The sequence below is a fragment of the Eleutherodactylus coqui genome, chromosome 2, assembly GCF_035609145.1.
Source record: "Eleutherodactylus coqui strain aEleCoq1 chromosome 2, aEleCoq1.hap1, whole genome shotgun sequence".
In the NCBI taxonomy this organism is placed as follows: domain Eukaryota; kingdom Metazoa; phylum Chordata; class Amphibia; order Anura; family Eleutherodactylidae; genus Eleutherodactylus; species Eleutherodactylus coqui.
Window position 1 is genome coordinate 337,510,241 of NC_089838.1, and position 26,626 is coordinate 337,536,866.

Here is a 26,626-nt window from a genome sequence, read left to right on the forward strand (position 1 = left end):
GGTCATGGGGGGGTTGGACAGCAATGCCAACATGTAACCCAGGAGAAGAGGCAGCGGTGTCACCCGCAGGCAGTGATTGTCAATGGTTGCAGGTAGTGTGGTGCTTAGCTAAAATGTGCCAGTGCATGTGCCTTGGTAATAAGGGTTTGTTCCAAGCAAATTGTTAGGGGGGTGATGCCAGACTCTTGCCCCATTTTGGCTTAATAGTGGCACCTGGAAGCCTCAAATGCAGCCATGCATGCTGCCCCTGTCCTTCCCTATCCGTTTCTTTGGTGTTTCCATGACTTTCTGATGTTTTCTGGTGTTTGACAAGTCATCAGCTATGCGGAGCATCGGTCCCATACAATAATGCTCGAGTCGCCCATTGACTTCAATGGGGTTCGTTACTTGAAACGAGCTTTCGAGCATTACGAAAAGTTTGACTCGAGCAACGAGCAGCCGAGCATTTTGGTGCCTGCTCATCTCTATTCATCAACTTTTTCATCAAAAGTCTTGTACCGTTCCAAAGTCGTGGTGGATTGATGTTTCCCAGGAGAATGATAGGCACGTCAATTTTCAATGTTAAAATGTGCTGTGGCATACCTGGAAAATCAACTGAATTCAAGAATGCCGTTGGGTAATTGACAACTTTGTTTTGCAATGTGATAAATTGTGTAGATCTGTCGATTGCCATCTTCCCATTCCCAATATCCAGCAATTGTTTTGCAAAACGTTCGGCGGATGCATCATTTTGGAGTTGAACACACATTTTGGTTTTCAAAGTCAATTTCTTTACATGTCGCCATAGAACTGATGATTTGAGGCATGCATTAAGTTCATCAGCGGGTGTTGAACGTGGTATAACTGGCAGAGTTTCTCCAAAATGATCAGACTATAAAATAAGTGCTCCAACAAAGGGCTGTCTATTTCCCCTCAAATCTTGCAGTGTACGATCAAGCGCTTCCACCGCTCTTTTGTGAGCCATTGTACATTCATCCAATATGATAATTTAAAATGTTTGGAGAACTTTGCCGACATGCGAGCCACGTATCGTAGGATAGATGTACCATGCCAGAAACCTTCGCTGGAGTGCACTCAACAACTTCCCAAAGTTTCATTGCGTTCGGATGAATGTTGTAGTAATGTATAAAGGACAAACAGACAGACAGACATACATTTGTTTTTATATATATACATAATCCTTCTTATGAGCTCAAAGTTTTTTTTTTGCATATAGTTCTTTGTCCTGTATCACAAAACTCCATTAGAGCCTTTTGGTTTCTCTGCGGTCCTCCATTTGCCACTTTTGGATGCTCCACCAAGCTTAAGAGGAATAACCCCTGCATGCCAGGGTGTGAAACTTGGTCCATTTTAACCCAGGTGTTCACACCAAGTGAGTCCTTTCTTCACTTATTTGGGAAATCACTATTTCTAAGACATTTTTCCCTTGTGAAGCACTTTCCAATTTCAAATGTTCAAGGATGTCTTTAGCAAGAAGAAAGCTGATCAGTTGCCACTAGAGATGAGCGAGCATACTCGCTAAGGGCAATTGCTCGATTGAGCATTGCCCTCAGCGAGTACCTGCCTGCTCGGTGGCAAAGATTTGGCTGCCAGCGGCGGGCGGGAAGCGGCATGGGAGAGCGGGGAGGAACGGAGGGGAGATCTCTCTTTCCCTCTTTCCCCCCAGCTCCCCCCTACTCATGGCCGCAACTCATCTGTCACCGGCGCCGGCAGCCGAACCTTTTCTTCCGAGCGGGGAGATACTCGCTAAGGACAATACCCGATCAAATAATTGTCCTTAGCGAGTATGCTCGCTCATCTCTAGTTGCCACCTTATCAGCCATATGATTATCCTATGGAGCTGTTTCCTACAGCTTGTATTCCGTTTGGACGTATCTACAACCTCTTAGAACCACAGTTAAAAATCCTTCGGGAACATTTGGATGAAAATCTAAGTGAAGGCCTTCATCTGGCCCTCTTTCTTTCTGGTGGGAGCGCCCATTTTCTTTGTTGAAAAGAAAGATCCTACTTTTCGACCATGCATTGGTTATTGGGAACTAAACAAAATTACTATTAAGCATCGCTATTCACTTCTGTTAATCCCAGAATTGCTGGAGCGGCTTTGGGAAGCTAAAGTCTTTACTAAACTGGACCTCAGAGGAGCATATAATCTGGTACAGATCCACCCTGGAGATGAATGAAAAACGGCTTTCAGAACTAGATATGGACACTTCAAATTTCTAGTGATGCCGTTCGGTCTCTGAAATGCTCCGGCTACCTTCCAGTGCTTTATCAATGATGATTTTAAGACCTGTTGGATCAATTCATAGTGGCATATCTTAACAACACCCTCATATTATCTGACAATTTGGAGGGACATCACAGGCATGTTTGGATAGTCTTGGAACGACTCCAGAAGAATAACCTCTACATAAAACTAGAGAAGTGTGAGTTTAAACAGACCCAAATGCAATTCCTGGGATTATCTCTACACAAGGCTTAAGTATGGACCAGCAAGAGTAAAGCCATCCTGGATTGGCTCATTCGAAGAAATTTGAAGGAGGTACAGTCCCTGATTGGTTTTGCAAACTTCTACAGAAGATTTATCAAGGACTTCTCAAACGTCATCTCTACCATTACCTCGCTCTTAAAGAAAGCACACATGTTTTCCTGGTCCCTGGAGGCACAAGCTATTCTGTCCTCTGTTTGTTAATAATAAGTCCAAAGTGGCCCTTCCTCTAATTGGCTCCCGTACAATTTGGGTAGTTATCTTTGAAAAAACGTATTGCCCTTGTGAAATTTGCAGGTTTCATCTTCCCATACTATATGCAGATTATTAAACTCCTCCATAATAATTACTTCATTGTGTTTTGACACCTTTTCTATTTGTCTTAGAAATAAGTTTTCAGATTCTTCTGCTATTTTTGGTTGTCTGTAGAAAACCCCTATCAGGATTTTGTAAGTCTTCCCTCACTCTATTTCTACCGCAGATATTCCATGTTTTCATCTCCTACACCTGCATCTTCTCATAGCCTGGGCATTAGGTGGGCTTTAACATACAAACATACCCCTCCGCCTTTCTGGTTCCCATGGTCTCTTCTGAAGAGATTGTAACCCTGTAGAGTCACCACCCAAACACACTTGTCATCAAGCCATGTTTCCGTTATTCCTACTATATCATAATTTTCTTCAGACATTCTTACTTTAAGCTCACCCACTTTACCGGTTAAGCTTCTTGCATTCGTTACCATACAATTTATATGGTTGCTACTATTTGTATTCATTATGCTACTTATGGTCCTATTAGTTGTTCTATCAGTTTTAACTGTACTTACCCCCCCACCTGCCACTCAACCCCCATTTCCATTACTTGTTCCCAAGTCACTGTCTTCACCGTCTTATCCTCTTCTTGGTTCCACCTCCAGTCCTTAGCTTAAACAACCTTCTAGTCATCTTCTGCCCCAGCACAACCCTCCCCATAGAGACGCAGCCCATCCCTATGGTAGAGCCTGTAGCCGACAGCAAAGTCAGCCCAGTTCTCCAGGAACCCAAACCCCTCTTGCTTACATCAATTCTGGAGCCGCTTATTTACTTCCATGATCTCCAGCTGCCTTTCTGGTGTGGCTTGTGGTACAGGTAGTATTTCTGAGATAATTACCTTGAAGGTCCTCACCCTGAACTTAGATCCTTGGTCCCTAAAATCGTTTTTGAGGGTTCTCTATTGACCTCTGACTTTGTCATTGGTGCTAATGTGTACCATGACCACTGGATCCTCACCAGCCTCTCAGTAATCTGTCAACCCAATCGCCACGTCTGTCCCAGTGAGTGCCTGCTCAGTGAGCAGCAAACTCCTTTTCATGGTGCCAATGTTTCTCAGTGTTCCCAGCCGCTCATTTAGATCCAGGATCTGGGTTTCCAAAATCTATGACATGTATGGATCTTGTGCAACAGTATCAAAGTCTCTTATACTGAAATTCCAAACTATGCCACGTGCTTTTTACAAACACTTCTCCCAAACATACCTGCTCAAGAAATAAAAATGGATAGAGCCCACAGACTGCCACGTCCAAAATTTCTTAAAGAAGACACACCCAGAGACATCATAGTGCGCATTCATTATTACTGCATCAAAGAGGCCCTTATGAACGTTGCCAGAAAAACAATCCCCTTGCCGAGCCCATACTCTGATATACGCCTCTTCATCGACTTCTCACAAGCAACTCTGTAAGCAAGACGAGGTTTTGCTGGAGTGACTGTGGCTTTGAGGAAAGCAAATGTCCCCTACCATTGGCGGTTTCCCACAAAGCTGATAGCCAACAGAGATAATGTGCATAATATTTTCCAAAATCCAGAAATAGCAGCGAACGCCCTGAAAACATGGGATATTTCAATACAAGAAGTCTCCTACTCTCATAGGAATGCTGGCTCTCGGAGACAACAACAAAATGAAGATCATACCACTTCCTCCCCGAAATAATTTGTTATTTCTCTTCTCTGATGATTAAGAGACATTACTCGATGGAGTGCCTGCCTGTCATAGCTGGACTTCTCACCCCCAAGGAGTATGGAAGCACTGTCTTGTCCTGTCCCCTCTGGGACAAAAATTGTTTTTTTCCTCCATAACCTAACTTTTGAGTCTACTCATCCCTTGTCTGAAGGGTTTAAGTTAGAGGAGCTTGTTGTTTTGTTTTTCTGTTGTTTTATTTCTACAGGCATCAAAGATCTTTGTGTCCTCATACACCCTAGGAGCCATTCACAAAGACCAGAGAGATGGCCATAGGAATCCTATCGTTAAATGTTAACGGTCTGAATTCTCCATTTAAGAGGCACTCAACTTGGAGAGAGGCGATATCCCAAAAGGCTGACGTAGTATGTATACAAAAGACCCACTTGTTGGAAACAGACACTAAGAGAATGTTTCATAGGTCCTTTCCACACTCTATCTTTGCATGTGCACAAAGTAAAAAACACATAGGAGTAATGATAACATTCAGGGAAAACACCCCATTTACCATAGATAAACAAATATGCGACCCCAAGGGGCGTTATATAATTTTGGTGGGATCCCTAAAAAACAAAGAAATAACTCTAGTCAATACATATGTCCCGAACACACAACAAAGAAACTTCCTAAATAAACTTGCAAAAAAGGTAAACCGAGTGGCAAAGGGCCCGGTGGTAATATGTGGGGACTTTAACCTAATACCTAATAATAACCTAGACACTACCAATCAAAGGATAAGAGGAAGTGCTACTCTTGGAGAGTGGTTGCACAGAAACGCCCTGTATAAATGCTACCGCAAAGAGTACTCATACTACTCACCAAGACATAGATCGTTCTCGCAAATTGATCTGTGCCTAATGGAGAGAGGCCTCCTAACGTTGGTAACTAAGGTGGAAATAGGTGTCGCCACATGGTCGGATCACGCTCTGGTTATAACAACATTAAATTTTGAGGGGAACCGTCATCCAAACAAAACATGGAGAAACAATAGATACCTGATGGGCTTACCAATCTATAAAAAAGAAATACAAAAAGCCCTACTAGAGTACTTCAAATTTAACGCGACCCCGACATAGACCCTATGTGCCTTTGGAATGCCCACAAAGCATTTATGAGAGGTATTCTCATCAAATTAGGAACAAAATACAAAAAAGAAAAAACAAAAAAATCAGACGATATTCTATCTCAAATACGTACTAAAGAGTTAGAACTTCATCATTCCCCCTCAATAAGACTTCATGATGAGCTATACAAACTGAGACTGGAGCTGCACAAAATATTGATGGGAGATTTTGATAGGGAGGTGAACGCCCAACGGGCAAACATCTACACATCACTTAACAGGCCTTCTAAGTGGACGGCTAATTTAATTAAAAAGAGAAATATTAAAGCTAACATACCTTACATTTGGAACTCACAGGATAAAAAACATAAAATAACACACCCGATGCAAATTGCTGATACTTTCCATTTCTATTACAGTAACTTATACAACTTAAAAAATGAGACGCAAATAACACAACCAACAAGTGTCTCCATTCAGAAATTTTTGCGGAAAGTAAACCTACCATCTTTAGATCCCTCTCAGGCCAATTCACTCGATGTTCCGATGACAGTCCCTGAAATAGTAGAAATGATTACATCTTTAAAACATCATAAAGCCTCGGGACCTGACGGGTACTCTGCGGAATATTACAAAGACTTTGTGGCAACACTCTTGCCGTACATAACCGACATGTTTAACACAGCAATGCATAGGGGTACTTTTCCAAAAGAGATGCTTCAAGCCACAATTGTGGTTCTGCCCAAACCTGGGAAAGAACCAAATGTCCCAGTAAACTTAAGGCCAATATCGTTGCTAAATACTGACGTAAAAATATACACTAAGACACTCGCCCGTAGACTGTTGAATACTCTACCAGGAATAATACACTCAGATCAAATAGGCTTTGTTAGGGGTAGGCAGGCCTCGGATGGCACACGTAAAATCTTAAATCTATTACACTCAGTGGAAATCTCGAAGACACCAACAATTATGCTGGCCTTAGATGCCGAAAAGGCATTCAATAGAGTACATTGGGGCTACGCTTTCGAAACACTGAGGAAATTTGGATTTGGAGAAGATCTCATTGGTGCCATCCGGGCCCTGTACTCACTCCCTTCTGCTAGGGTGCTGGTGGACGGGACGCTGTCGGACCCTCTGTTGATAACAAATGGCACAAGGCAGGGGTGCCCGTTGTCCCAGACACTATATGTATTGACGGTGGAACCATCGGCAGAACTGATAAGATCAACGGCGACTGTAAGAGGGGTTCCGGTGAATTTTCGACAGTACAAAATAAACCTCTTTGCAGACGACATAATCTTAACATTGTCCCAGCCTCTAGAGTCATTGAGATCGGCATGTGAGGTTCTGAAACACTTCAGTGCAGTCTCCCTATACAAGTTGAATGTCGACAAGTCACTGGTTCTCGGTGTGAATGTCCCGGGGAGTCGAGGTTGCAATTCGAAGAGAATTCCCTTCCAAGTGGGAAAAAAGAAGCATTCCATATCTGAGAATAGCTTTGACATCTAACATTAAAGACATAGAACACGAAAATTTTCCAAAACTATTAAAATCTGTCCAGGAGGAGATTGATCAACTTACTAAATTAAATCTAACATGGTTGGAAGGATCATGTCCTATAAGATGAAAATCCTACCAAATATCTTGTATTACTTCAGGGTCCTTCCAATCCCAATCTCTAACTCCACCCTTGCAAATTTACAGAAACAAATGAATAACTATATCTGGGGCAGGAAAAAGCCACGTCTGACGCTATCAATATTAGCACTACACTGAAAAAACGGGGGCGCAGATGTTCCTAATTTAAAAATGTATCACAGGGCCATCTTACTAAATCAGACCAAACAGATGAGGGACTTCTCAAAAATAGCGGCTTTGTCTGGAGATACAGGGAAACCCAATCTGCCTATCAAGCTTTTGAACCTCCTTTTGCCAGACCTAGAAATGAGATCGTGGAAGGTAAGAGGAGTGAAGTATGTGGGAGACCTCTTGCTGCAAGGGGGCATCAGACCCTTTGCTGACTTACAAAACAAATTCAATCTACCCCACAACAAAATTTTTAAATATCTTAGAATTAGCTCATTCCTATCAAGGTCTCCTATCCACGAATTACAATTTCCCATAGCCCTAATAAGCAAAATAGTCTCTAAACCTATTGTAAACAAATCAGAAACTAGATCCTTTTTATGACCGAAAACATAACCCCCCCAAAAAAGCGTATATGATAAGCTGGGAAATTGAACTAAAGGAAAAGATACTGATAGAGGCCTGGGCGGGGGCATTTAGATCAATATCAAAATCTACTAAAGGGTTGGGCATCTTGGAATCTCAAACAAAACTACAGTTAAGATGGTATTTTGCCCCTTCACTGATTATTAATAGGTTAAGCATCGGAGACAACGATGTTCGGGGGTCCCGTACGCCTCCCCCCCCCCCCGCGGTGAGATCGGGGGAGCAGTGCAGGTGTCATGGCAGCCGGCGGCCTAATGAAAGGCCCCAGGGCTGCCTTAACAGACTGTCAAGCTATCCACACAGGGTGGCTTGATAGACTGCCTGTAAAAAAGCAGTATGACGTAATGCTATAGCATTACGTCATACTGCAAGAGCGATCAAAGCATCGCATCTTCAAGTCCCCCAGGGGGACTTCAAAGTAATGTAAAAAAAAATGTATAAAGTTTTTTTTATTTGAAAAAAAAAAAAGTTGTAAAAGTTTAAATCACCCCCCTTTTGCCATATCTATTATTAAAAAATCTAAATAATAAATTAAAAATCTGTGTTTGGTATCGCCGCGTCCGTAAAAGTCCGAACTATCAAAGTAGTGCATTATTTTTCCCACACGGTGAACGTCGTCCAAAAAAAAAAATTAAAAACACCAGAAATGCACTTTTTTAGTTACCCTGTCTCCCAGAAAAAACGCAATAAAAAGCGATCAAAAAGTCGTATGTATTCCAAAATGGTACTATCAGAAACTACAGGACATCCCGCAAAAAATGAGACCTTGCTCAACTACATTGACGGAAAAATAAAAAAGTTATCGCGCACACAAAATGACGGCAGAAAATAATTGAAAAAAAATTTAATGTCTTTGAAAAAAAAAGAGGAGTATAGTAAAAAAAAAACTATACAAGTTTGGTATCGTAGTAATCATACCGACCCATAGAATAAAGTTATCATGTCGTTTTTGTTGCCGTTTGTGCGCCGTAGAAGCAAGATGTACTAAAAATGGCGAAATGTCGTTTTTTTTTTCATTTTACTCCACTTAGAATTTTTTAAAAGTTTTTCAGTACATTATATGGTACTTTAAATAGCACCATTGAAAAATACAACTCGTCCCGCAAAAAACAAGCCCTCATACAGCGACGTTGATGGATAAATAAAGGAGTTACGATTTTTTAAAGGGGGGAGGAAAAAACGAAAATGGAAAAAGAAAAATGGCCGCGTCATTAAGGGGTTAGTGACTGCCAAAACAATAATTGCAAAATATTGGAAAGGTCCAACTCCCCCGGACATAGAGGAGTTCAAGAACCGTATGGCAGAACAATATTCTTATGAAAAATGGCTGTCGATTCGCAATGATGCTTTAAGCCAATTCAATGAGGCTTGGGGTGTGTGGGGTAAAAATCCAAAATGTGTAATATAAAGATTTGACGCATAGATGCCAAGTTAATTGGTTGTTGTACCTTGTTTATTGTTATATTTTGAAAATACCATACAGTATAAAAGAAAATTTACAGATTAAGATGAAAGCAGTTACCATTAGCACACATAGGCTGAATATACAAAACTTGTCATGTGTAATAAAATTCAATGAGTATAACATGCATAATTTCTATATGAAGGTACCTTTAATGTTGTTATGTATAACACTGCTTTAACTTCAATAAAAATTGAATGAAGTAAAAAAAATAATAAATGACTTGTTCATTGCTGCTCACACATATTTATAAATATTCATACTAAATATTTTATTGTTATACATTGCTGTACTCATCGTTCTGAGAAGCTAATCTTATATGATTCTACTGTGCCTGCGAGAAATCTGTTAGGTAATTAAGATGTTAAATTCTTTATCATGCATATTCAAAATTGAGTTTAGTTTTATGAACTGATGGTAATCAATGAATTATAATAAATTCGAATCATTGTAATTGAGGCATGTGCCTCTATAAAAACCGCTACCTGTTGATAAAAAAGAGAGAGATAACTTCTTGTGGTGGAGGTTATTTTCGAGCCTGGTCTATATACTTCTAACTGAATTTGGCAAAACTGAAAAAATTCCAGGACCCATTGCTCACTTGCAGAGCCATCAAGGTGCTAAAACAAAAGAATGCCCCCCACAAGTGACCCCAATTTGAAATATAGACACCATTTATCTAGGTGTGTCCTGAGCATTCTAATATTTCTTTGCAAAAAAAATATTATAAAGCAGGTGAAATAAATAAATAAATAAATATAAATATATATATATATATATATTTATTGTCCTTACATTTTTATTAGAGATGAGCGAACGTACTCGGTAAAGCACTACTCGTCCGAGTAATGTGCTTTATCCGAGTACTTCCCCGCTCGTCCTGAAAGATTCGGGGAGCGCCGCTGCTGACAGGTGAGTTGCGGCGGGGAGCAGGGGAGAGCAGGCGGGAGAGAAGGAGAGAGAGATCTCCCCTCCGTTCCTCCCCGCTCTCCCCTGCAGCTCCCCGCTCCGCGGCGCTCCCCGAATCTTTCAGGACGAGCGGGGAGGTACTCGGATAAAGCACATTACTCGGACGAGTAGTGCTTTACCGAGTACGTTCGCTCATCTCTAATTTTTATGAATGAGTTGCAGTCACGTTAGAATTTAAGATATAGTAACAGTGGAATGCAGGCTTTCCGCTCCATGTGACTTTATATTGGAACTCACATTGCGTTCCATGGTATCATGTGACCTGTGTTCCTTTGTCAGTTGACTATCTCCTCCTCTAATGATGCCATATGCTAATCAGCTTGGCGTCCAGCGTGTCCTTCATTAGTGAGTGCGTTACATGTGTTATATATTTATTAGTCATATTGTGTCATTTTGTATTGCTTGCAAAAGACACTAGTTGTTATACACCGAAACGCGTTGCAATAAAGTATGGTATAGTCCTATATACCTATTCTTGACTTCCCCGAACCCAGGGAGCGTGGAGTCAACTTTTTTCTGTTTTGAATCCCACTGTGATAACAAGACACTAGGCCTACTATGGAGGGAGCACCCAATGGATTTCGAGGCACAACTGATTAAATTCCAGATCACATTGCATACTTATGAAGAAAAAACAATAAAAAAAATGGACTCCCTAAAAATAACCACCCTACGCCTTCTGGCATTCAATAAATCTTAGATAAAAGTAGTAATGTAAAACTGTGTGGTATGTCTCAAAACACAGATAATTGCAGTGGTCTAGTTGGGATGGACACATGGGGCAATTAAACTGTCTATCTCTCCTCCTCCTATACTTGCTGCAAACCTTACACTTTTTTGAGGGGTATTTCTTGACCTCAGTAGCAGGGATGAGTGTAAAAAGTGGTGCTCTATGAGCCTTCATACCTCATCAGACTCGCGTGCTTGCTGAGGTGCGGTGGTCTCAAACAAAAGGTGCTCAACATGCTGATCCTGGAACTGCAAGAAAGTGAGACTTCTCTGGGACTTTTTGTAAATTATGTAGACATTATAGGTAGCGATTTGAATAATGGCCGTATGTGGAATTCACTTGCAGAGTCCCACAGCAGATTCCAGCTGTGAGCCTGGCTGTGGCTCTGTGCATGGCTGTATAATGTACTGTGCATAACTGCGTACTCATGCACAGTACACCTTTTTTGTTTGTTTAGATTTCCCATGCTGTTGCCTAATTGCATATGGGCTGCGGGTATATTCGTGACCATGGAGCACAATGGGCTCTATGTTGTGGATATCCGCTGTAAAATATATCATGCTGGATTGTATTTTCCAAGAGTGGACTATGTAATTCTGATCCGTTAATGTGAGCGGAATTGTGTATTCCAATGCATTTGATTGATCTGCATATTACCAAAGATGAAACACTTGCAAAATCCACAATTCCTATCCGTTTGCGTGAGACCAGCCTAAGGTGGATTTTTGAGCATGTGTCTGTCATTTTACCAGTGCATGCCTGCGAAGACGTTGTGGAAAACCTCGAGAAGAAGATCACATCTGGGTTCAAATGTGGCGGTGTGGGAGATGACCGATAGGTTCCCTATTTTGTATGTATTTTCTGTATTTTTGTCAACTGTGAAGATGCTATGTTGTGTTTCTGGTCTGAATCTCTGGGGGAAGGGAACATCGCCCCCTCCCCCCCCCACCACCACCACCACCACAAGAACTGAAGGAGCAGTGGTAAACTGGTCAAACTATCTAGGTCAAAAACCTATCTAGGAATGTCTTTGTTTTAGACAAGCAGAGAGGAGAAACAAGATGTTCTTCTCATGAGACCAAATTCAAGAATGAACTAAGGTGCTCACCGAAGTTCCTCCCAGAGAGGTAATGGTACAAAAACCACTATTTTCCTCCTGAGACACTCAGTTACTCAGGAAATAGAGGTGATGGCGCTCGCTGAAATATGTAACCTGACTGCAGGTAAGACTGTTAATGTCTGCACCGACTTAAGGTACACATTTGGAATCGTACATGATTTCACATCTTATGGGGCACAGTGGAAGTTTCATGGGGTCCTTGAGTAAGCCAATCCAGAATGCAGAAGCAGTGTTTTTGTTCTACAAGGTTTTAGCTCTTTCCGCACAGGTGACTTATCATCAAAGTCCAGGCTTATGTCAAAGAGACAACCACTGAGGCTGGAAGGAACCAGAGAGCAGGCATCGCAGCAGCCTGACTTCCCTTGAATGAGGTAACGGCTGGTAACCTGCTTGCACCTGGAACAGGTGTAGATATTTCTCTGTTGCTTGAATTGCAGGAACAGGCCTCAAAACGAAGAAAAAGGAGGAGTGGAAAAGCAAGCGGAATGCTACAGGGGTCTGGCAGAAAGGTAAAAGCCTGTGCCTCCCCTGCACGCTGTACTCCATGATGTCACACCTGATCCAAGAGCTAACCAATTCATCCAAGGAGGTAATGTGTGGTATAGTGTCTTCTGCTTGGCTTACCCCAGGGTTCAACACTGCTGCGCGAGAAAGATTGCACATAAGTGCAAAAAAGTACACCAGCGCTACTTACAGAGTGGGTACTATTTGCCAATAGCACCCACCATCATCAGCAGCTCTCCGGACCTAGCCCCCCTGGATTGGCACAAGGATTTCCCACCACCCATCTATATATATACTGGAGTATATATAAAATCACTATAGGCTCGCTTGGATCTGGAGGTGATAGTGAGGCCATTGTAAGTCCTCACTCATCACCGGGTAAGTCACATACATCTACTGGTTTACTTACCCTTCTCATTTTACTTTATTGGTTTTTGGCTGAAGCGCCCTCCTAATCTCCTTTATCTTCAACACTGCTGCGATAGGGTTTGTACAGGGATGCATTATATGCACCCGTTACAAACCAGGCCAATTGGTCCAGGTACCTTCTCGGTGCGAGCCAGACTATCTGTTTCAGTGACTCCAGAATAATAGTATACAGCTACCACAGGTTGTTGGTTTGTATAGACCTCTTTTCATGTTAGTTGGAGGCGTGGCTTGAGAAATAAAAATAATTTTTAACACGCCAAGAATATGACCAAATAAATTGTTTTATGAAAGTAATTTTGAATATTTGGATACACCAGAAGTAATAATAAATAATGGAGGTAAACATTTTAATAGTCATCTACTAGGTTAGAACCACGCCTAATTGTAAGACTAAGTTGAGTCCCTATGAAGGTTGTGCTTGGGATGGCTGCTGTAATAGGCCTATGCTTATTCCAGGCCAAAAAGGAGGGCCTCGCCTCCCACCTGAGTGCCTTATATCAGTAGTTATATTAACTGTCACCCATAAATGTGTATTCTCCTTGTTTCCAGATCAAGAGTTGCATAGTTTGCTTTCAGGTGGTTGGTTTGTCCTAAAAAGACGCAAGGAAGGACTTGGAATCAAGATACAGAGAACCCTTTCAAGTGCTGTTAATCACAACAACCTCAGTGAAACTTGAAGAAAAGCAAATTTGGGTTCATTATTAGAGATGAGCGAACGCGTTCGTCCGAGCTTGATATTCGTGCGAATATTAGGGTGTTCGGGATGTTCGTTATTCGTAACGAACACCATGCGGTGTTCTGGTTACTTTCACTTCCTTCCCTGAGACGTTAGCGCGCTTTTCTGGCCAATTGAAAGACAGGGAAGGCATTACAACTTCCCCCTGTGACGTTCAAGCCCTATACCACCCCCCTGCTGTGAGTGGCTGGGGAGATCAGATGTCACCTGAGTATAAAAATCGGCCCCTCCCGCGGCTCGCCACAGATGCCTTGTGACTTAGCTGAGGGAAAGTACTATCGTGCTGGAGCTGCTGTAGGGAGAGCGTTAGGAGTTAGTGTAGGCTTCAAGAACCCCAAAGGTCCTTCTTAGGGCCACATCTACCTGTGTGCAGGCTGCTGCTAGCAGTGTTTTTTTTTTTTCTCAAAATCGGCAGTGCAGAGCATTGCACCCGGCATTAGGGACAGAAGTGGTGCTTAGGCAGGGAGAGTGTTAGGAGTGAGTGTAGCCTTCAAGAACCTCAACGGTCCTTTCTAGGGCCACATTTAACTGTGTGGAGTACTGTGCAGGCTGCTGTTAGCTGTGTTGCTTTTTTTTTTTTTTCTCAAAATCGGCGGTGCAGAGCATTGCACCCGGCATTAGGGACAGAAGTGGTGCTTAGGCAGGGAGAGTGTTAGGAGTGAGTGTAGCCTTCAAGAACCTCAACGGTCCTTTCTAGGGCCAAATTTAACCGTGTGCAGTACTGTGCTGGCTGCTGTTAGCAGTGTTGCATTTTTTTTTTCTTCTAAAAATCGTCTGTGCAGAGCATTGCACCCTCCATTGATACTACAGGGACAGAATTGTGTAGGCAGGGCCACAACACAGTTATTGTTCATTGAATATACGCAGTGGGGCCTTCCCTTTGCAAAAAAGCGAAAAAATTATATTTGGCCTGCCTGTGTCAGTCCTAAGGTCTCCGTGTACGTGTGTGCTGCGTGGAGAACGTACAAAAATCAGACGCAACCAGCTACGGTTTACTGCAGGCTTGCGCCATTGTCTTTCCTGACTGGCAAATACCTGCTCTGCCAGAGTTAATAACTCTGCTACACTAAAGTTGTGTGACACTTTTTCAGGGCCACACCACAGTTATTAAACGTATTGTTCATTGAATATACGCAGTGGGGCCTTCCCTTTGCAAAAAAGCGAAAAAATTATATTTGGCCTGCCTGTGTCAGTCCTAAGGTCTCCGTGTACGTGTGTGCTGCGTGGAGAACGTACAAAAATCAGACGCAACCAGCTACGGTTGAGTGCAGCCTTGCGCCAATTTCTTTCCTGCCTGGGAAATCAAATCACTGGTAATACAGCATGCTGAGGGGTAGGGGTAGGCCTAGAGGATGTGGACGTGGCCGAGGACGCGGAGGGCCAAGTGAGGGTGTGGGCACAGGCCGAGCCAGTGCGGTGGCCAGGGGTAGAGGCAGGGCCAGACCGAATAATCCACCAACTGTTTCCCAAAGCGCCCCCTCGCGCCATGCCACCCTGCACAGGTCAAGGTGCTCTACGGTGTGGCAGTTTTTCACAGAGACGCCTGACGACCGACGAACAGTGGTGTGCAACCTTTGTCGCGCCAAGATCAGCTGGGGAGGCACCACCAACAGCATGCGCAGGCATATGATGGCCAAGCACCCCACAAGGTGGGACGATGCCCGTTCACCGCCTCCGGTTTGCACCACTGCCTCTCACCCTGTGCCCCAACCTGCCACTGAGATCCAACCCCCCTCTGAGGACACAGGCACTACCGTCTCCTGGCCTGCACCCACACCCTCACCTCCGCTGTCCTCGGCCCCATCCAGCAATGTCTCTCAGCGCAGCGTCCAGACGTCGCTAGTGCCACAGTTTGAGCGCAAGCGCAAGTACGACGCCACGCACCCGCACGCTCAAGCGTTAAACGTGCACATTGCAAAATTGATCAGCCTAGAGATGCTGCCATATAGGCTTGTGGAAACGGAGGCTTTCAAAAGCATGATGGCGGCGGCTGCCCCGCGCTACTCGGTTCCCAGTCGCCACTACTTTTCCCGATGTGCCGTCCCAGCCCTGCATGACCACGTCTCCCGCAACATTGTACGCACCCTCACCAACGCGGTTACTGCCAAGGTCCACTTAACAACGGACACGTGGACAAGCACAGGCGGGCAGGGCCACTATATCTCCCTGACGGCACATTGGGTGAATTTAGTGGAGGCTGGGACAGAGTCAGAGCCTGGGACCGCTCACGTCCTACCCACCCCCAGAATTGCGGGCCACAGCTCGGTGGTGGTATCTGCGGCGGTGTATGCTTCCTCCACTAAAGCACCTTTCTCCTCCTCCAACGCAACCTCTGTCTCGCAATCAAGATGTGTCAGCAGCACGTCGCCAGCAGTCGGTGTCACGCGGCGTGGCAGCACAGCGGTGGGCAAGCGTCAGCAGGCCGTGCTGAAACTACTCAGCTTAGGAGAGAAGAGGCACACGGCCCACGAACTGCTGCAGGGTCTGACAGAGCAGACCGACCACTGGCTTGCGCCGCTGAGCCTCCAACTGGGTGTGGTCGTGTGTGACAACGGCCGTAACCTGGTGGCGGCTCTGCAGCTCGGCAGCCTCATGCACGTGCCATGCCTGGCCCATGTCTTTAATTTGGTGGTTCAGCGCTTTCTGAAAAGCTACCCCCACTTGTCATACCTGCTCCGAAAGGTGCGCCAGCTCTGCGCACATTTCCGCAAATCCCACACGCACGCTGCCACCCTGCGGACACTGCAACATAGGTTTAATCTGCCAGTGCACCGACTGCTGTGCGACGTGCCCACACAGTGGAACTCTACGCTCCACATGTTGGCCAGACTCTATGAGCAGCGTAGAGCTATAGTGGAATACCAACTCCAACTTGCGCGGCGCAGTGGGAGTCAGCCTCCTCAATTATTTACAGAAGAGTGGCCCAGGTTGGCAGCCATCTGCCAGGTCCTTGGAAAATTTGAGGAGTCTACCCAGGTGGTGAGCGGCGATGCTGCAATCATTAGCGTCACCATTCCTCTGCTTTGCATCTTGAGAAGTTCCCTGCAAAGCATAAAGGCAGATGCTTTGCGCTAGGAAACAGAGCCGGGGGAAGACAGTATGTCGCTGGATAGTCAGAGCACCCTCCTGTCTATATCTCAGCGCGTTTAGGAGGAGGAGGAGGAGCATGAGGAGGATGAGGAGGAGGGGGAAGAGACAGCTTGGCCCACTGCTGACGGTACCCATGCTGCTTGCCTGTCATCCTTTCAGCCTGTATGGCCTGAGGAGGAGGAAGAGGAGGAGGAGGAGGATCCTGAAAGTGATCTTCCTAGTGAAGACAGCCATGTGTTGCGTACAGGTACCCTGGCACACATGGCTGACTTCATGTTAGGATGCCTTTCTCGTGACCCTCGCGTTACACGCATTCTGGCCACTACGGATTACTGGGTGTACACACTGCTCGATCCACGGTATAAGGAGAGCCTTTCCACTCTCATACCCGAAGAGGAAAGAGGTTCGAGAGTGATGCTATACCACAGGACCCTGGTGGACAAACTGATGGTAAAATTCCCATCCGACAGCGGTAGTGGCCGAAGGCGCAGTTCCGAGGGCCAGGTAGCAGGGGAGGCGCAGAGATCAGGCAGCATGTACAGCACAGGCAGAGGAACACTCTCTAAGGCCCCGGACAGCTTTATGGCTCCCCAGCAAGACTGTGTCACCGCTCCCTAGTCAAGGTTGAGTCAGCGGGAGCACTGTAGAAGGATGGTGAGGGTGTACGCAGCCGATCGCACGACCGTCCTCGGTGACGCCTCTGCCCCCTACAGCTACTGGGTGTCGAAGCTAGACACGTGGCCTGAACTCGCGCTGTATGCCCTGGAGGTGCTTGCTTGTCCTGTGGCTAGCGTCTTGTCAGAGAGGGTGTTTAGTGCGGCTGGGGGAATCATCACAGATAAGCGTACCCGCCTGTCAACCGACAGTGCCGACAGGCTTACACTCATCAAGATGAACAAAGCCTGGATTTCCCCAGACTTCTCTTCTCCACCAGCGGACAGCAGCGATACCTAAACAATACGTAGGCTGCACCCGCGGATGGTAGCATTGTTCTCTATCACCATCAAAAACCTGGACCTTTTAGCTTCATCAATCTGTGTATAATATTCATCCTCCTCCTCCTGCTCCTCCTCCTGAAACCTGACGTAATCACGCCGAACGGGCAATTTTTCTTAGGCCCACAAGGCTCAGTCATATAATTTTTGTAAACAATTTTTATACATTTCAATGCTCATTAAAGCGTTGAAACTTTCACCTGAACCAATTTTTATTTTAACTGGGCTGCCTCCAGGCCTAGTTACAAATTAAGCCACATTAACCAAAGCGATTAATGGGTTTCACCTGCCCTCTTGGTTGGGCATGGGCAATTTTTCTGACGTACATTAGTACTTTTGGTACACCAATTATTTGGGGCCCTCGCCTACAGTGTAATCCAATTAATTTTTTGCCCACCTGCATTAAAGCTGACATTACATCAGCTGTGTTGGGCACTGCAATGGGATATATTTATGTACCGCTGGTGGGTTCCAGGGAGCCACCCATGCTGTGGGTGCACGCGGAGTTCCCATTGCGGAGTTGTACCTGCCTGTGACTATTTATAAAAAAACGCGGTCTGACTGGGGCATGCAGACACCTTGACAGAATGAATAGTGTGTGGCACATAGGTTCCCCATTGCTATGCCCACGTGTGCAGCTCCTGATGGAGGTGGCACAGGATTGGATTTCTCATTGCTTCTGTACAGCATTGTGGGCTATCGCCCCGCCCCTTTTAAAGAGGGTCGCTGCCTAGCCGTGCCAACCCTCTGCAGTGTGTGCCTGCGGTTCCTCCTCATGGCAGATGCACTTATAAATAGACATGAGTGTGGCGTGGCATGAGGGCAGCTGAAGGCTGCGCAGGGACAGTTTGGTGTGCACTGTGGACATTGGGTCGTGCAGGGGGGGGGGGGTGTTGGGCAGCATGTAACCCAGGAGAAGTGGCAACGGAGTGTCATGCAGGCAGTGGTTGTGCTTTGTTGGAGGTAGTGTGGTGCTTAGCTAAGGTATGCATTGCTAATGAGGGCTTTTCAGAAGTAAAAGTTGTTGGGGGGGGGGGGGCACTCTTGCCGGTATTGTGGCTTAATAGTGGGACCTGGGAACTTGAGATGCAGCCCAACATGTAGCCCCTCGCCTGCCCTATCCGTTGCTGTGTCGTTCCCATCACTTTCTTGAATTGCCCAGATTTTCACAAATGAAAACCTTAGCGAGCATCAGCGATATACAAAAATACTCGGGTCGCCCATTGACTTCAATGGGGTTCGTTACTCGAAACGAACCCTCGAGGATCGTGATAATTTCGTCCCGAGTAACGAGCACTCGAGCATTTTGGTGCTCGCTCATCTCTAATCTTAATATACACCAGTTATGCCAACTGTCAAATGCAGCATATGTAACTGGGAAAAAATACTGAGTGCCACATGTGTACACCTCGAGAATGAACAGTATTGCTGACTGCTCACCTGTGGGTGCTGTGTCTTACAGTGTAGTGAGCGTTCTCAATGCTATGAGCGTCTGCCAACTACAATCTACAGATCTGTGGTATCAAGGAGAGATGTAAGAGTTTCTGTCCGGCATGCTCCCGGCAATCCAGACCATGGAAGTATCAATATCTCTTCCCCGGCTTCAGGGTGTGTTTATCTATATAAGAAATGTCATCAGAAGGTATTGCCTGACAGCACTAGCTTAACTATAGCGGATGTGACCCAGGGGCCTTCTCCATATAGGCCATATTATGAAAAAAGCATTATAGTTAGGGGCCCTGTTACAGGTTTTACATTGGAGCCCAGGAGCTTCAAGTTACGCATTTGTGTTAAGGGGTTAAGAGAAGTTGGGGGGTCCCAAGATAAACTTTTGTACCCGGAGCCATGAGCCTTAAGCTACACCCTGCCTGATGGAGCTATCAGTCTAAAGCAGAGAAATGTGTTGCCTGCAGCTGTTACCAATAAAGATATTGATACTTATCTGGTCATCGGACAGAAACTCCTTTATCTCCCCTAAATGCAGGAAAACTATTTCAGCTCAGCTTTATCTATGTTTGAATATTGCTTCAGTTACAGCTTTTTTAATGTCTTTATTTCTCAGACTGTATATAATGGGGTTGATGAAAGGAGTAAATACAGTATATAGCAGTGATAGGACTTTACTGATGCTCGAGGATTGTCCTTTTCTTGGGATTATATAAACACTGAATAGACTACAGTAGAATATGGAGACCACAATGAGGTGGGAGCTGCAGGTGGAGAAGGCTTTATGTCTACTGATATTAGATGGAATCATTAAGATGGTAGATATAATGTGAACATAACATGTTATGATTATTATGATTGGGATTACAAGTACTGGAATGCCTAGTAAGGAATTCTGAAGTTGCACAACAAAAGTATCTGAACAAGCAATTTCTAACAAGGGAATAAGATCACAGAAGAAATGGTCAATGACATTTGGTCCACAAAAGGTTAAAGTCGATGGCCTGTAGGTGTCTATGAGTGCAATTAAAAAGCCCAAAAACCAACAAACAGCCACCCATTTCAGACACAAAAACATTGTTATGGTAGAGGCATAATGGAGGGGATCACAAATGGCCACATATCTGTCATATGACATCACTGTGAGGAGGAGACATTCAGATGCTTCCGAGACACAGAAGAAATAAAACTGAGTGATACATCCAATAAAAGTAATGGTCCCTCCATTATTCAGTAGAATGTGGAGCATGTTAGGGACAATATCTGTGGTCAACAAGATGTCACTGATGGACAGTTGGGAGATGAAGAAGTACATTGGGGTGTGGAGGTTCTTGCTGGTGGACACCAGGGTGATGATCAGCAGGTTTCCATATATTGTGGTAATAAAAACTACAAAGAGAAAGCAGAACAGGAGATTTCTTACATAGTAGTCGCCTTGAAATCCTGTAAGGAAAAAGTCAATTACGGCAGTCAGGTTGTTCTCCTGCAAGAAAAGGAATATGGAATTAAAGACCATGACAACAATATAGAGTGTAGTCAAAAACTGGTCCAGCGCTATCTCTGACTGCTGAGTGGTATAGTATGGCACACGGGTCCTCAGAACATGTATATCAATCTTTTACTGTGGCCCCTGTAAAAGATAAAGAGTGAAACCAAATTGCGAAGTTGAAGACTAGCAGGTGAGAAGTGGACATCCGCCCTTTCCATCTCTCTAAGTCCTGTGGGACCACTGTTATGACTAAAGTAAAGATTGCAAACTCAAAGTAGCCGCCTTCTACAATAGATGCATGGAGCCATCGTTGGACCTGTGTTCATTCCAGGGACTCTTAGTGTGGACCAGTACATGAATCTCCTGTAGATGATGGTGGATGACTTCCTCGTTAATCTGCCCCTATAATAGCAGAAGAAAATGCCCAAAGATAGAACATGCTGTAATCATTTGCCTCACACAACGTCACACAAAACCTGTGCAGGTGTATCGCTTGTGTAAATAAGCCCTAACACATAGGTATTGCAGCTTTTACTTGCAGTACCCCCTTCTGTATCATAACCCAGTATCTCCTTTCAATTACTAGAACTGATAGAAGGACATGCATTGTGTATTCCTCGGGGCTTCTGCACACAAGCGTAATGTATAAACGCTCACGAGAGTGTGACATGATTGCCCTCTTAATGGAGTGCTATCATGTGCTCTTATGAGCGTTTCTGCGCTGCTTACTGTACGTTTCTGTACAGCTGGCTCAGTAGCCTAGATAGGCGCCCAGTATTATCAATTAATACTGTGAAAATGTACAGTTACAGCACGATTTTGTGCCACACAACACACACACAACATCACCCATGTGAAGGAGCTTTTAGTCTTGGAAGATTCCTTACAGAAATTTCTGCAAGTGTCATTCAGATAAGCGTATGTGGAAATACGCTCGCCAATACGGAGGGTATTTGCCCATGAACTAGTGAAAAGGGTTTTTTCTTTACCATTTAAACTTTGAGCTTTTAAAATTGGAAAAAATATAATGAAGAAATATATGACAAGACTAGAGATGAGCGAGCGTACTCGGAAAAGCACTACTCGCTCGAGTAATTTGCTTTATCCGAGTATTGCTGTGCTCGTCCCTGAAGATTCGGGTGCCGGCACGGAGCGGGGAGCTGTAGGGGAGAGCGGGGAGGAACGGAGGGGAGATCTTTCTCTCCCTCTCTCCCGCCCGCTCTCCCCTGCTCCCCGCTGCGACTCACCTGTCAGCCGCAGCGGCACCCGAATCTTCAAGGACGAGCACAGCGATACTCGGATAAAGCACATTACTCGAGCGAGTAGTGCTTTTCCGAGTACGCTCGCTCATCTCTAGACAAGACCTATCTTTTCTCCAAAGTCTAAAAACAATACAGGTACTTGCAATACACTTTGTCACCTGCTGGGCTCACAGCCAGAATCCACAGCAGGCCTCTCGCATGCAGAATCCAACCCGATTGCATGAGCCCAGTCTAAAATCATGACAAATGGTATCTAACTAAAAAAGATAAAATAAAAGCACAGCCAGCTAAAAAAATTTTTTTATATATATATACTGTTTAGAGAGATCAGCTCATTTGCTTCCTCTCATTTTGTCCATTTAACACAAAATTGCTTCCTGAGGACTCAGAAAGTAGTCCGTGAAGATGACCCTAACTTGGAGAGCAGATGCTGTTGGTCTGCGATGCAGCCTGGGGTCATCCCTGAGAGATGTAGGTGGAGCCTCTTCTATATTCCAACCAGCGGTGTTGTCCTGGCAAAAAGTGTGCAGGCTCTAATTACGGCAAACACGTTGTCCGGTTCCAGCTGCAGTGCGCTAAGGAAAACTCTCCACTGATTTGTGAGAATCCCAAAGGCACACTCCATGAAATGCTGGCAAGGGTGATTCATTAAATAAACACCCACTCTCTGGTGTCCATGTGCCTTTGAGCAAAGCAATACAGGACATGAGTTGTCAGCCCAAATCCCTCATCCTCCACAATGACAAATTGGGCAGGTGCACTTGAAGGGCCAGGAAGGCTCTGGTGGTTCTGACACCAACAGCTTGTTGGCCAAAAGTTGCTGCCTCATTCTGGAAGCCCTAAAAATGCAAGTATCCACAGAGCTTCCATCAGCCTCGATATCCACAAGCACAAATCGATAGTTGCTCTCAGCAACAGCCAACAGCACTACCAAAAATTACTGCTTATAATTGAAGTACTGGGACCCTAAGTTTGGCGTGGATGTTTGCCGTTCGATGCCCCAATGCAGTTCAGAAACTGCACCAATTCCAGGAATCCCTAGGCGATTCCCAACCAATCTAGACGGGAGGGTAGAGTCATCACAAAAGGACATCGCAATTCTTGCTGATGATTCCAGAAATAGTGGACTGGCACAAACAAAACTCAAAATGCAGTAATGTATTTGAATTTCTCAGTGACCAGGAACTTGCATAAAGAACGGAACAGAACCATAGCAGCGTGCAAAAACACAGACACCTCACCAAAAAAGAACTTCCCTAAAAGATAAAACCTGACCTCAGGGTGACCAGGAGTCTTTCCTCTGCTGATATAACCAAAGCATGTTGGTGATGGTGTGTGTAATTCCAGACCGAACCTCCTTCAAAAGTTTATCAAACTGCAAGACGCCTCAAATCTGCATACAGGGTATGGAAATGCCCCTTGTGCGCATACTGCGAGACCAGAGGATGAACCCCAAACTGTTGATTCCTTCTCCTAATAAGAACCTCTGCCATCTCACGTGACTGCACAAATCTGCCCAATAGTGACCGAGGCAAAAGAACATCCTCATCATCAGACAACATGTCTCCAGCCTCAGCTACTCTCTCACCAACCCAAAAAGTACCAGATATTGTCACGCCGCACATGTTCAATATTTATTGGTGATTACCGGGGTGGGGTCAATGATGACAGCATGACGTATTGTTAGCGTGTTTTTATCCGCTTGCAAATTCGCAGCTATTGCACATGAAAACTAGAGAAATATACAGCGGTACGCGCATAGAAAAGGCTCCTTCACTGCGCAGGAGTGAACGGTTTTGCACTTATGTTCATCTGAAGGAGCCCTTACACTAAAAGGGAAGTTAATGAGAATTTGCTAGTCTCTTTCACATGTTGCAGAATTTTTCTGCTGTGGATATGCAAGAACATTGAGGGATCCCGTGGATTGCCAATCTGCAGCATGTCTATTTATGTTGCAGAAACTGCACAGAAATGCAGAGGATTGTTTCTATAGAGATTAATGGAGAAGATAAAATCTGAGCAAAAATAGTAATGTTTCTTATTTGCCACTTTTCTATTGCAGAAACACATCAAATCTGATTGAAAATCCACGCTTGTGGATGTTTATTAATATAGTTTGCCAGTGTGCGCTCAGAGCAGGAACTACGGAATCATAAAACGCAACACATTCTGCAGCCGAAAATCTGCACATAAAAATGCATTTACATATACAAAATCTACAAAATAAGGGTTTCTTCACACGGGCGTATGTGCAATATGCTCACCGCTATGGAGAGTAGTTGCACACGAACAAGGAGAAAATCTTTTTTTTCTACTGTTCAGACTCTCCGCTATTGCGCACAAGTTTAGAAAACAGCAAGAAGGTCGGTCCTGCCCTATCTTTCTCTCATGTAGTATTAAAGGGTGAGCATACTGCTAGTAAAAACAAAGCCATTGAAATAAATGGTTTTCTTTTGTCCAATCATGCAGCTGTGATCAACAAGACCGCAAAACGGGGACAAAATCCCACCCATCTGTTTAATTCCCGTTACTCAGACGTCTTGTGTGAAGGCAGTCAAATAGACATGCTGCAGATTTCAAAAACAGTTTTCAAATGTGATACTTTTCAGCATCAGAATAAATCTGTGATGTAAGGAGGTTTGCTAAGTCTCACTCACCCTTTACTGTAAACTCTGGCATTTCTGCAGCACTTACTGCCTGGGTGAAGGCAGCCTTATAATTCAGAGGTCCAGGAACAGGAGATCCGATGAGAAGGAGAAAGTTGTGTTACAACTGTTCATATCCTGAGCCGGGGACTCCTGGATTCATCTCCTTCCCACACACTGCTCTTATTTATTGTTCTTTCTACAATATCTTATAGAAATAAGAGAAATATTCCTCTGACTCTTTACTATTTTCCCAGTAGAAGTCCAGTACTTACATCTGGAGACATCATGCTCCTGCAGAAACAGTAAGACAAGAGAAAATAAATGTTCTAAATGTTCCCTGAAGTCAGACTCAGTTCCGTTCTTAGAAAAATTCCCGGAAGTATCTTGTCTCCATGCTAGACAGAGTTTCCGAGGGTGGACAGGTTGCATAGATGATGTCTGGTAATATTGCACACGGATATGATGTATAACATGAAGATGACTCCCTGTATATATACACAGCATGACGTCTGGGGACTGTGGACTACTACTATGGGATTTCATTATGTTGTTACCATTTCTATCTCTTATGTTCTAGTCCATTGTGTAATCTAAAATTGGAAATACATCTATCTACAGTTGCAAAAGAGGAAACAAAACTTTTAGAATTACTTGGATCTTTGTATTAAAGAGCTATTCCCATCTTGCCTTTTCATGGCTGAGGTGTGAAAACCCAATGTTCTGCCCCAACCAATTTTCAGAAATTGTCTCTGCAAAGTCCTTGTTGCAGTATCTCAGTGTTGAGGTCAGGTATTGAGTCTCCAATGCCAGCAGTGGCTCTTGCAGATGAATACAGTCATTGAAGGCACCAAAATCCATCAATCTCAACAGTAAAATGATTCCCCAGAACTCAGAAGCTCTCTGCCACATGCTTCCTGACATATCTCTTCAGGCCGGATACTGTCCAACTGAAAGCCATGCCAAAGTCCCCAAGAGAGCACCCAACTGATAACCACAGCTCAATTCCAACCCATTTTGTCTGGACTCCTCCTAGGAAACCAGGTAATAAAAATACACTAGTAAGCTAGAAGACCTTCAATGATGTAACTCCCACTGTGACCCACCACAGCCAATAAATAGAGTATTTTACATTACGGGGAAATTTGCAAACAATATTGATATAGGACTAATGGAGGTCAGCATTACACAACAAACACTAATGAAACAACATACTAGCTATCGCCCTGACAGGTGTGTGAGTGGATATTTATCAATATTTTCCACCATTGCAACTGTCCTCATACCATTGTGACCTATCTGCATCCTGCTGGGAGTTGATGTTATTACCTACCTTTGTATCATTTAGTTTGGTCCTTTTCTGTGACGTAATTTTCTTTAATTACATCTAATTACAAAATGGAAAAAGTAAAAATTTGATCCTTATAATTAAATTTTCTCAATCCATTCAAATTATCAGTCCCCTCTATCAGTCCTCAATCTATCTTGACCCCATTTACTTTGTTTCACTGTTAAAATCAAAGTCTCTGGAACAATTTCTCTATTAAAGGAACCAGAATTTTTTTTGGGGGGGATTCTTCTTATTAATTGTTTGCTGACCTGAGTCATACACTTACGGCACTGGCAGATGGTAATTAACATGAAGTGCTGGTATTATACAAGGTGGGGATGGTACAAGCTTGGGCACAAAGCCCAAACCAATAACAGTCACTGTCAAATGTAACATACATCTGACATTATTAAAGCTCCAATCCCTGGTGCAATCAAGTAAGTTCTTCTCATTAGTCCATTAACAAGCAGTTAATGTAGTATTAAAGGGTGAGCATACTGCTAGTAAAAACAAAGCCATTGAAATAAATGGTTTTCTTTTGTCCAATCATGCAGCTGTGATCAACAAGACCGCAAAACGGGGAGAAAATCCTACCCATCTGTTTAATTCCCGTTACTCAGACGTCTTGTGTGAAGGCA

General features: G+C 44.2%; 1 protein-coding gene across 1 annotated transcript in view; it reads right to left on the reverse strand.

Moving 5' to 3' along the window:
- LOC136610432 (olfactory receptor 10A2-like) overlaps nucleotides 1–25,570 on the reverse strand; it is a 61,763-nt gene extending 36,193 nt beyond the window's left edge. The window contains exons 1-3 of the mRNA XM_066589661.1: nucleotides 25,349–25,570; nucleotides 19,852–20,745; nucleotides 6,052–6,102 (exon numbers count right to left, since the gene is read on the reverse strand). Coding sequence (XP_066445758.1) covers nucleotides 6,052–6,102; nucleotides 19,852–20,745; nucleotides 25,349–25,570 — 1,167 coding nt within the window. The remainder of the gene's footprint in view (nucleotides 1–6,051; nucleotides 6,103–19,851; nucleotides 20,746–25,348) is intronic.
- Between the last annotated feature and the right edge of the window lie 1,056 nt (nucleotides 25,571–26,626).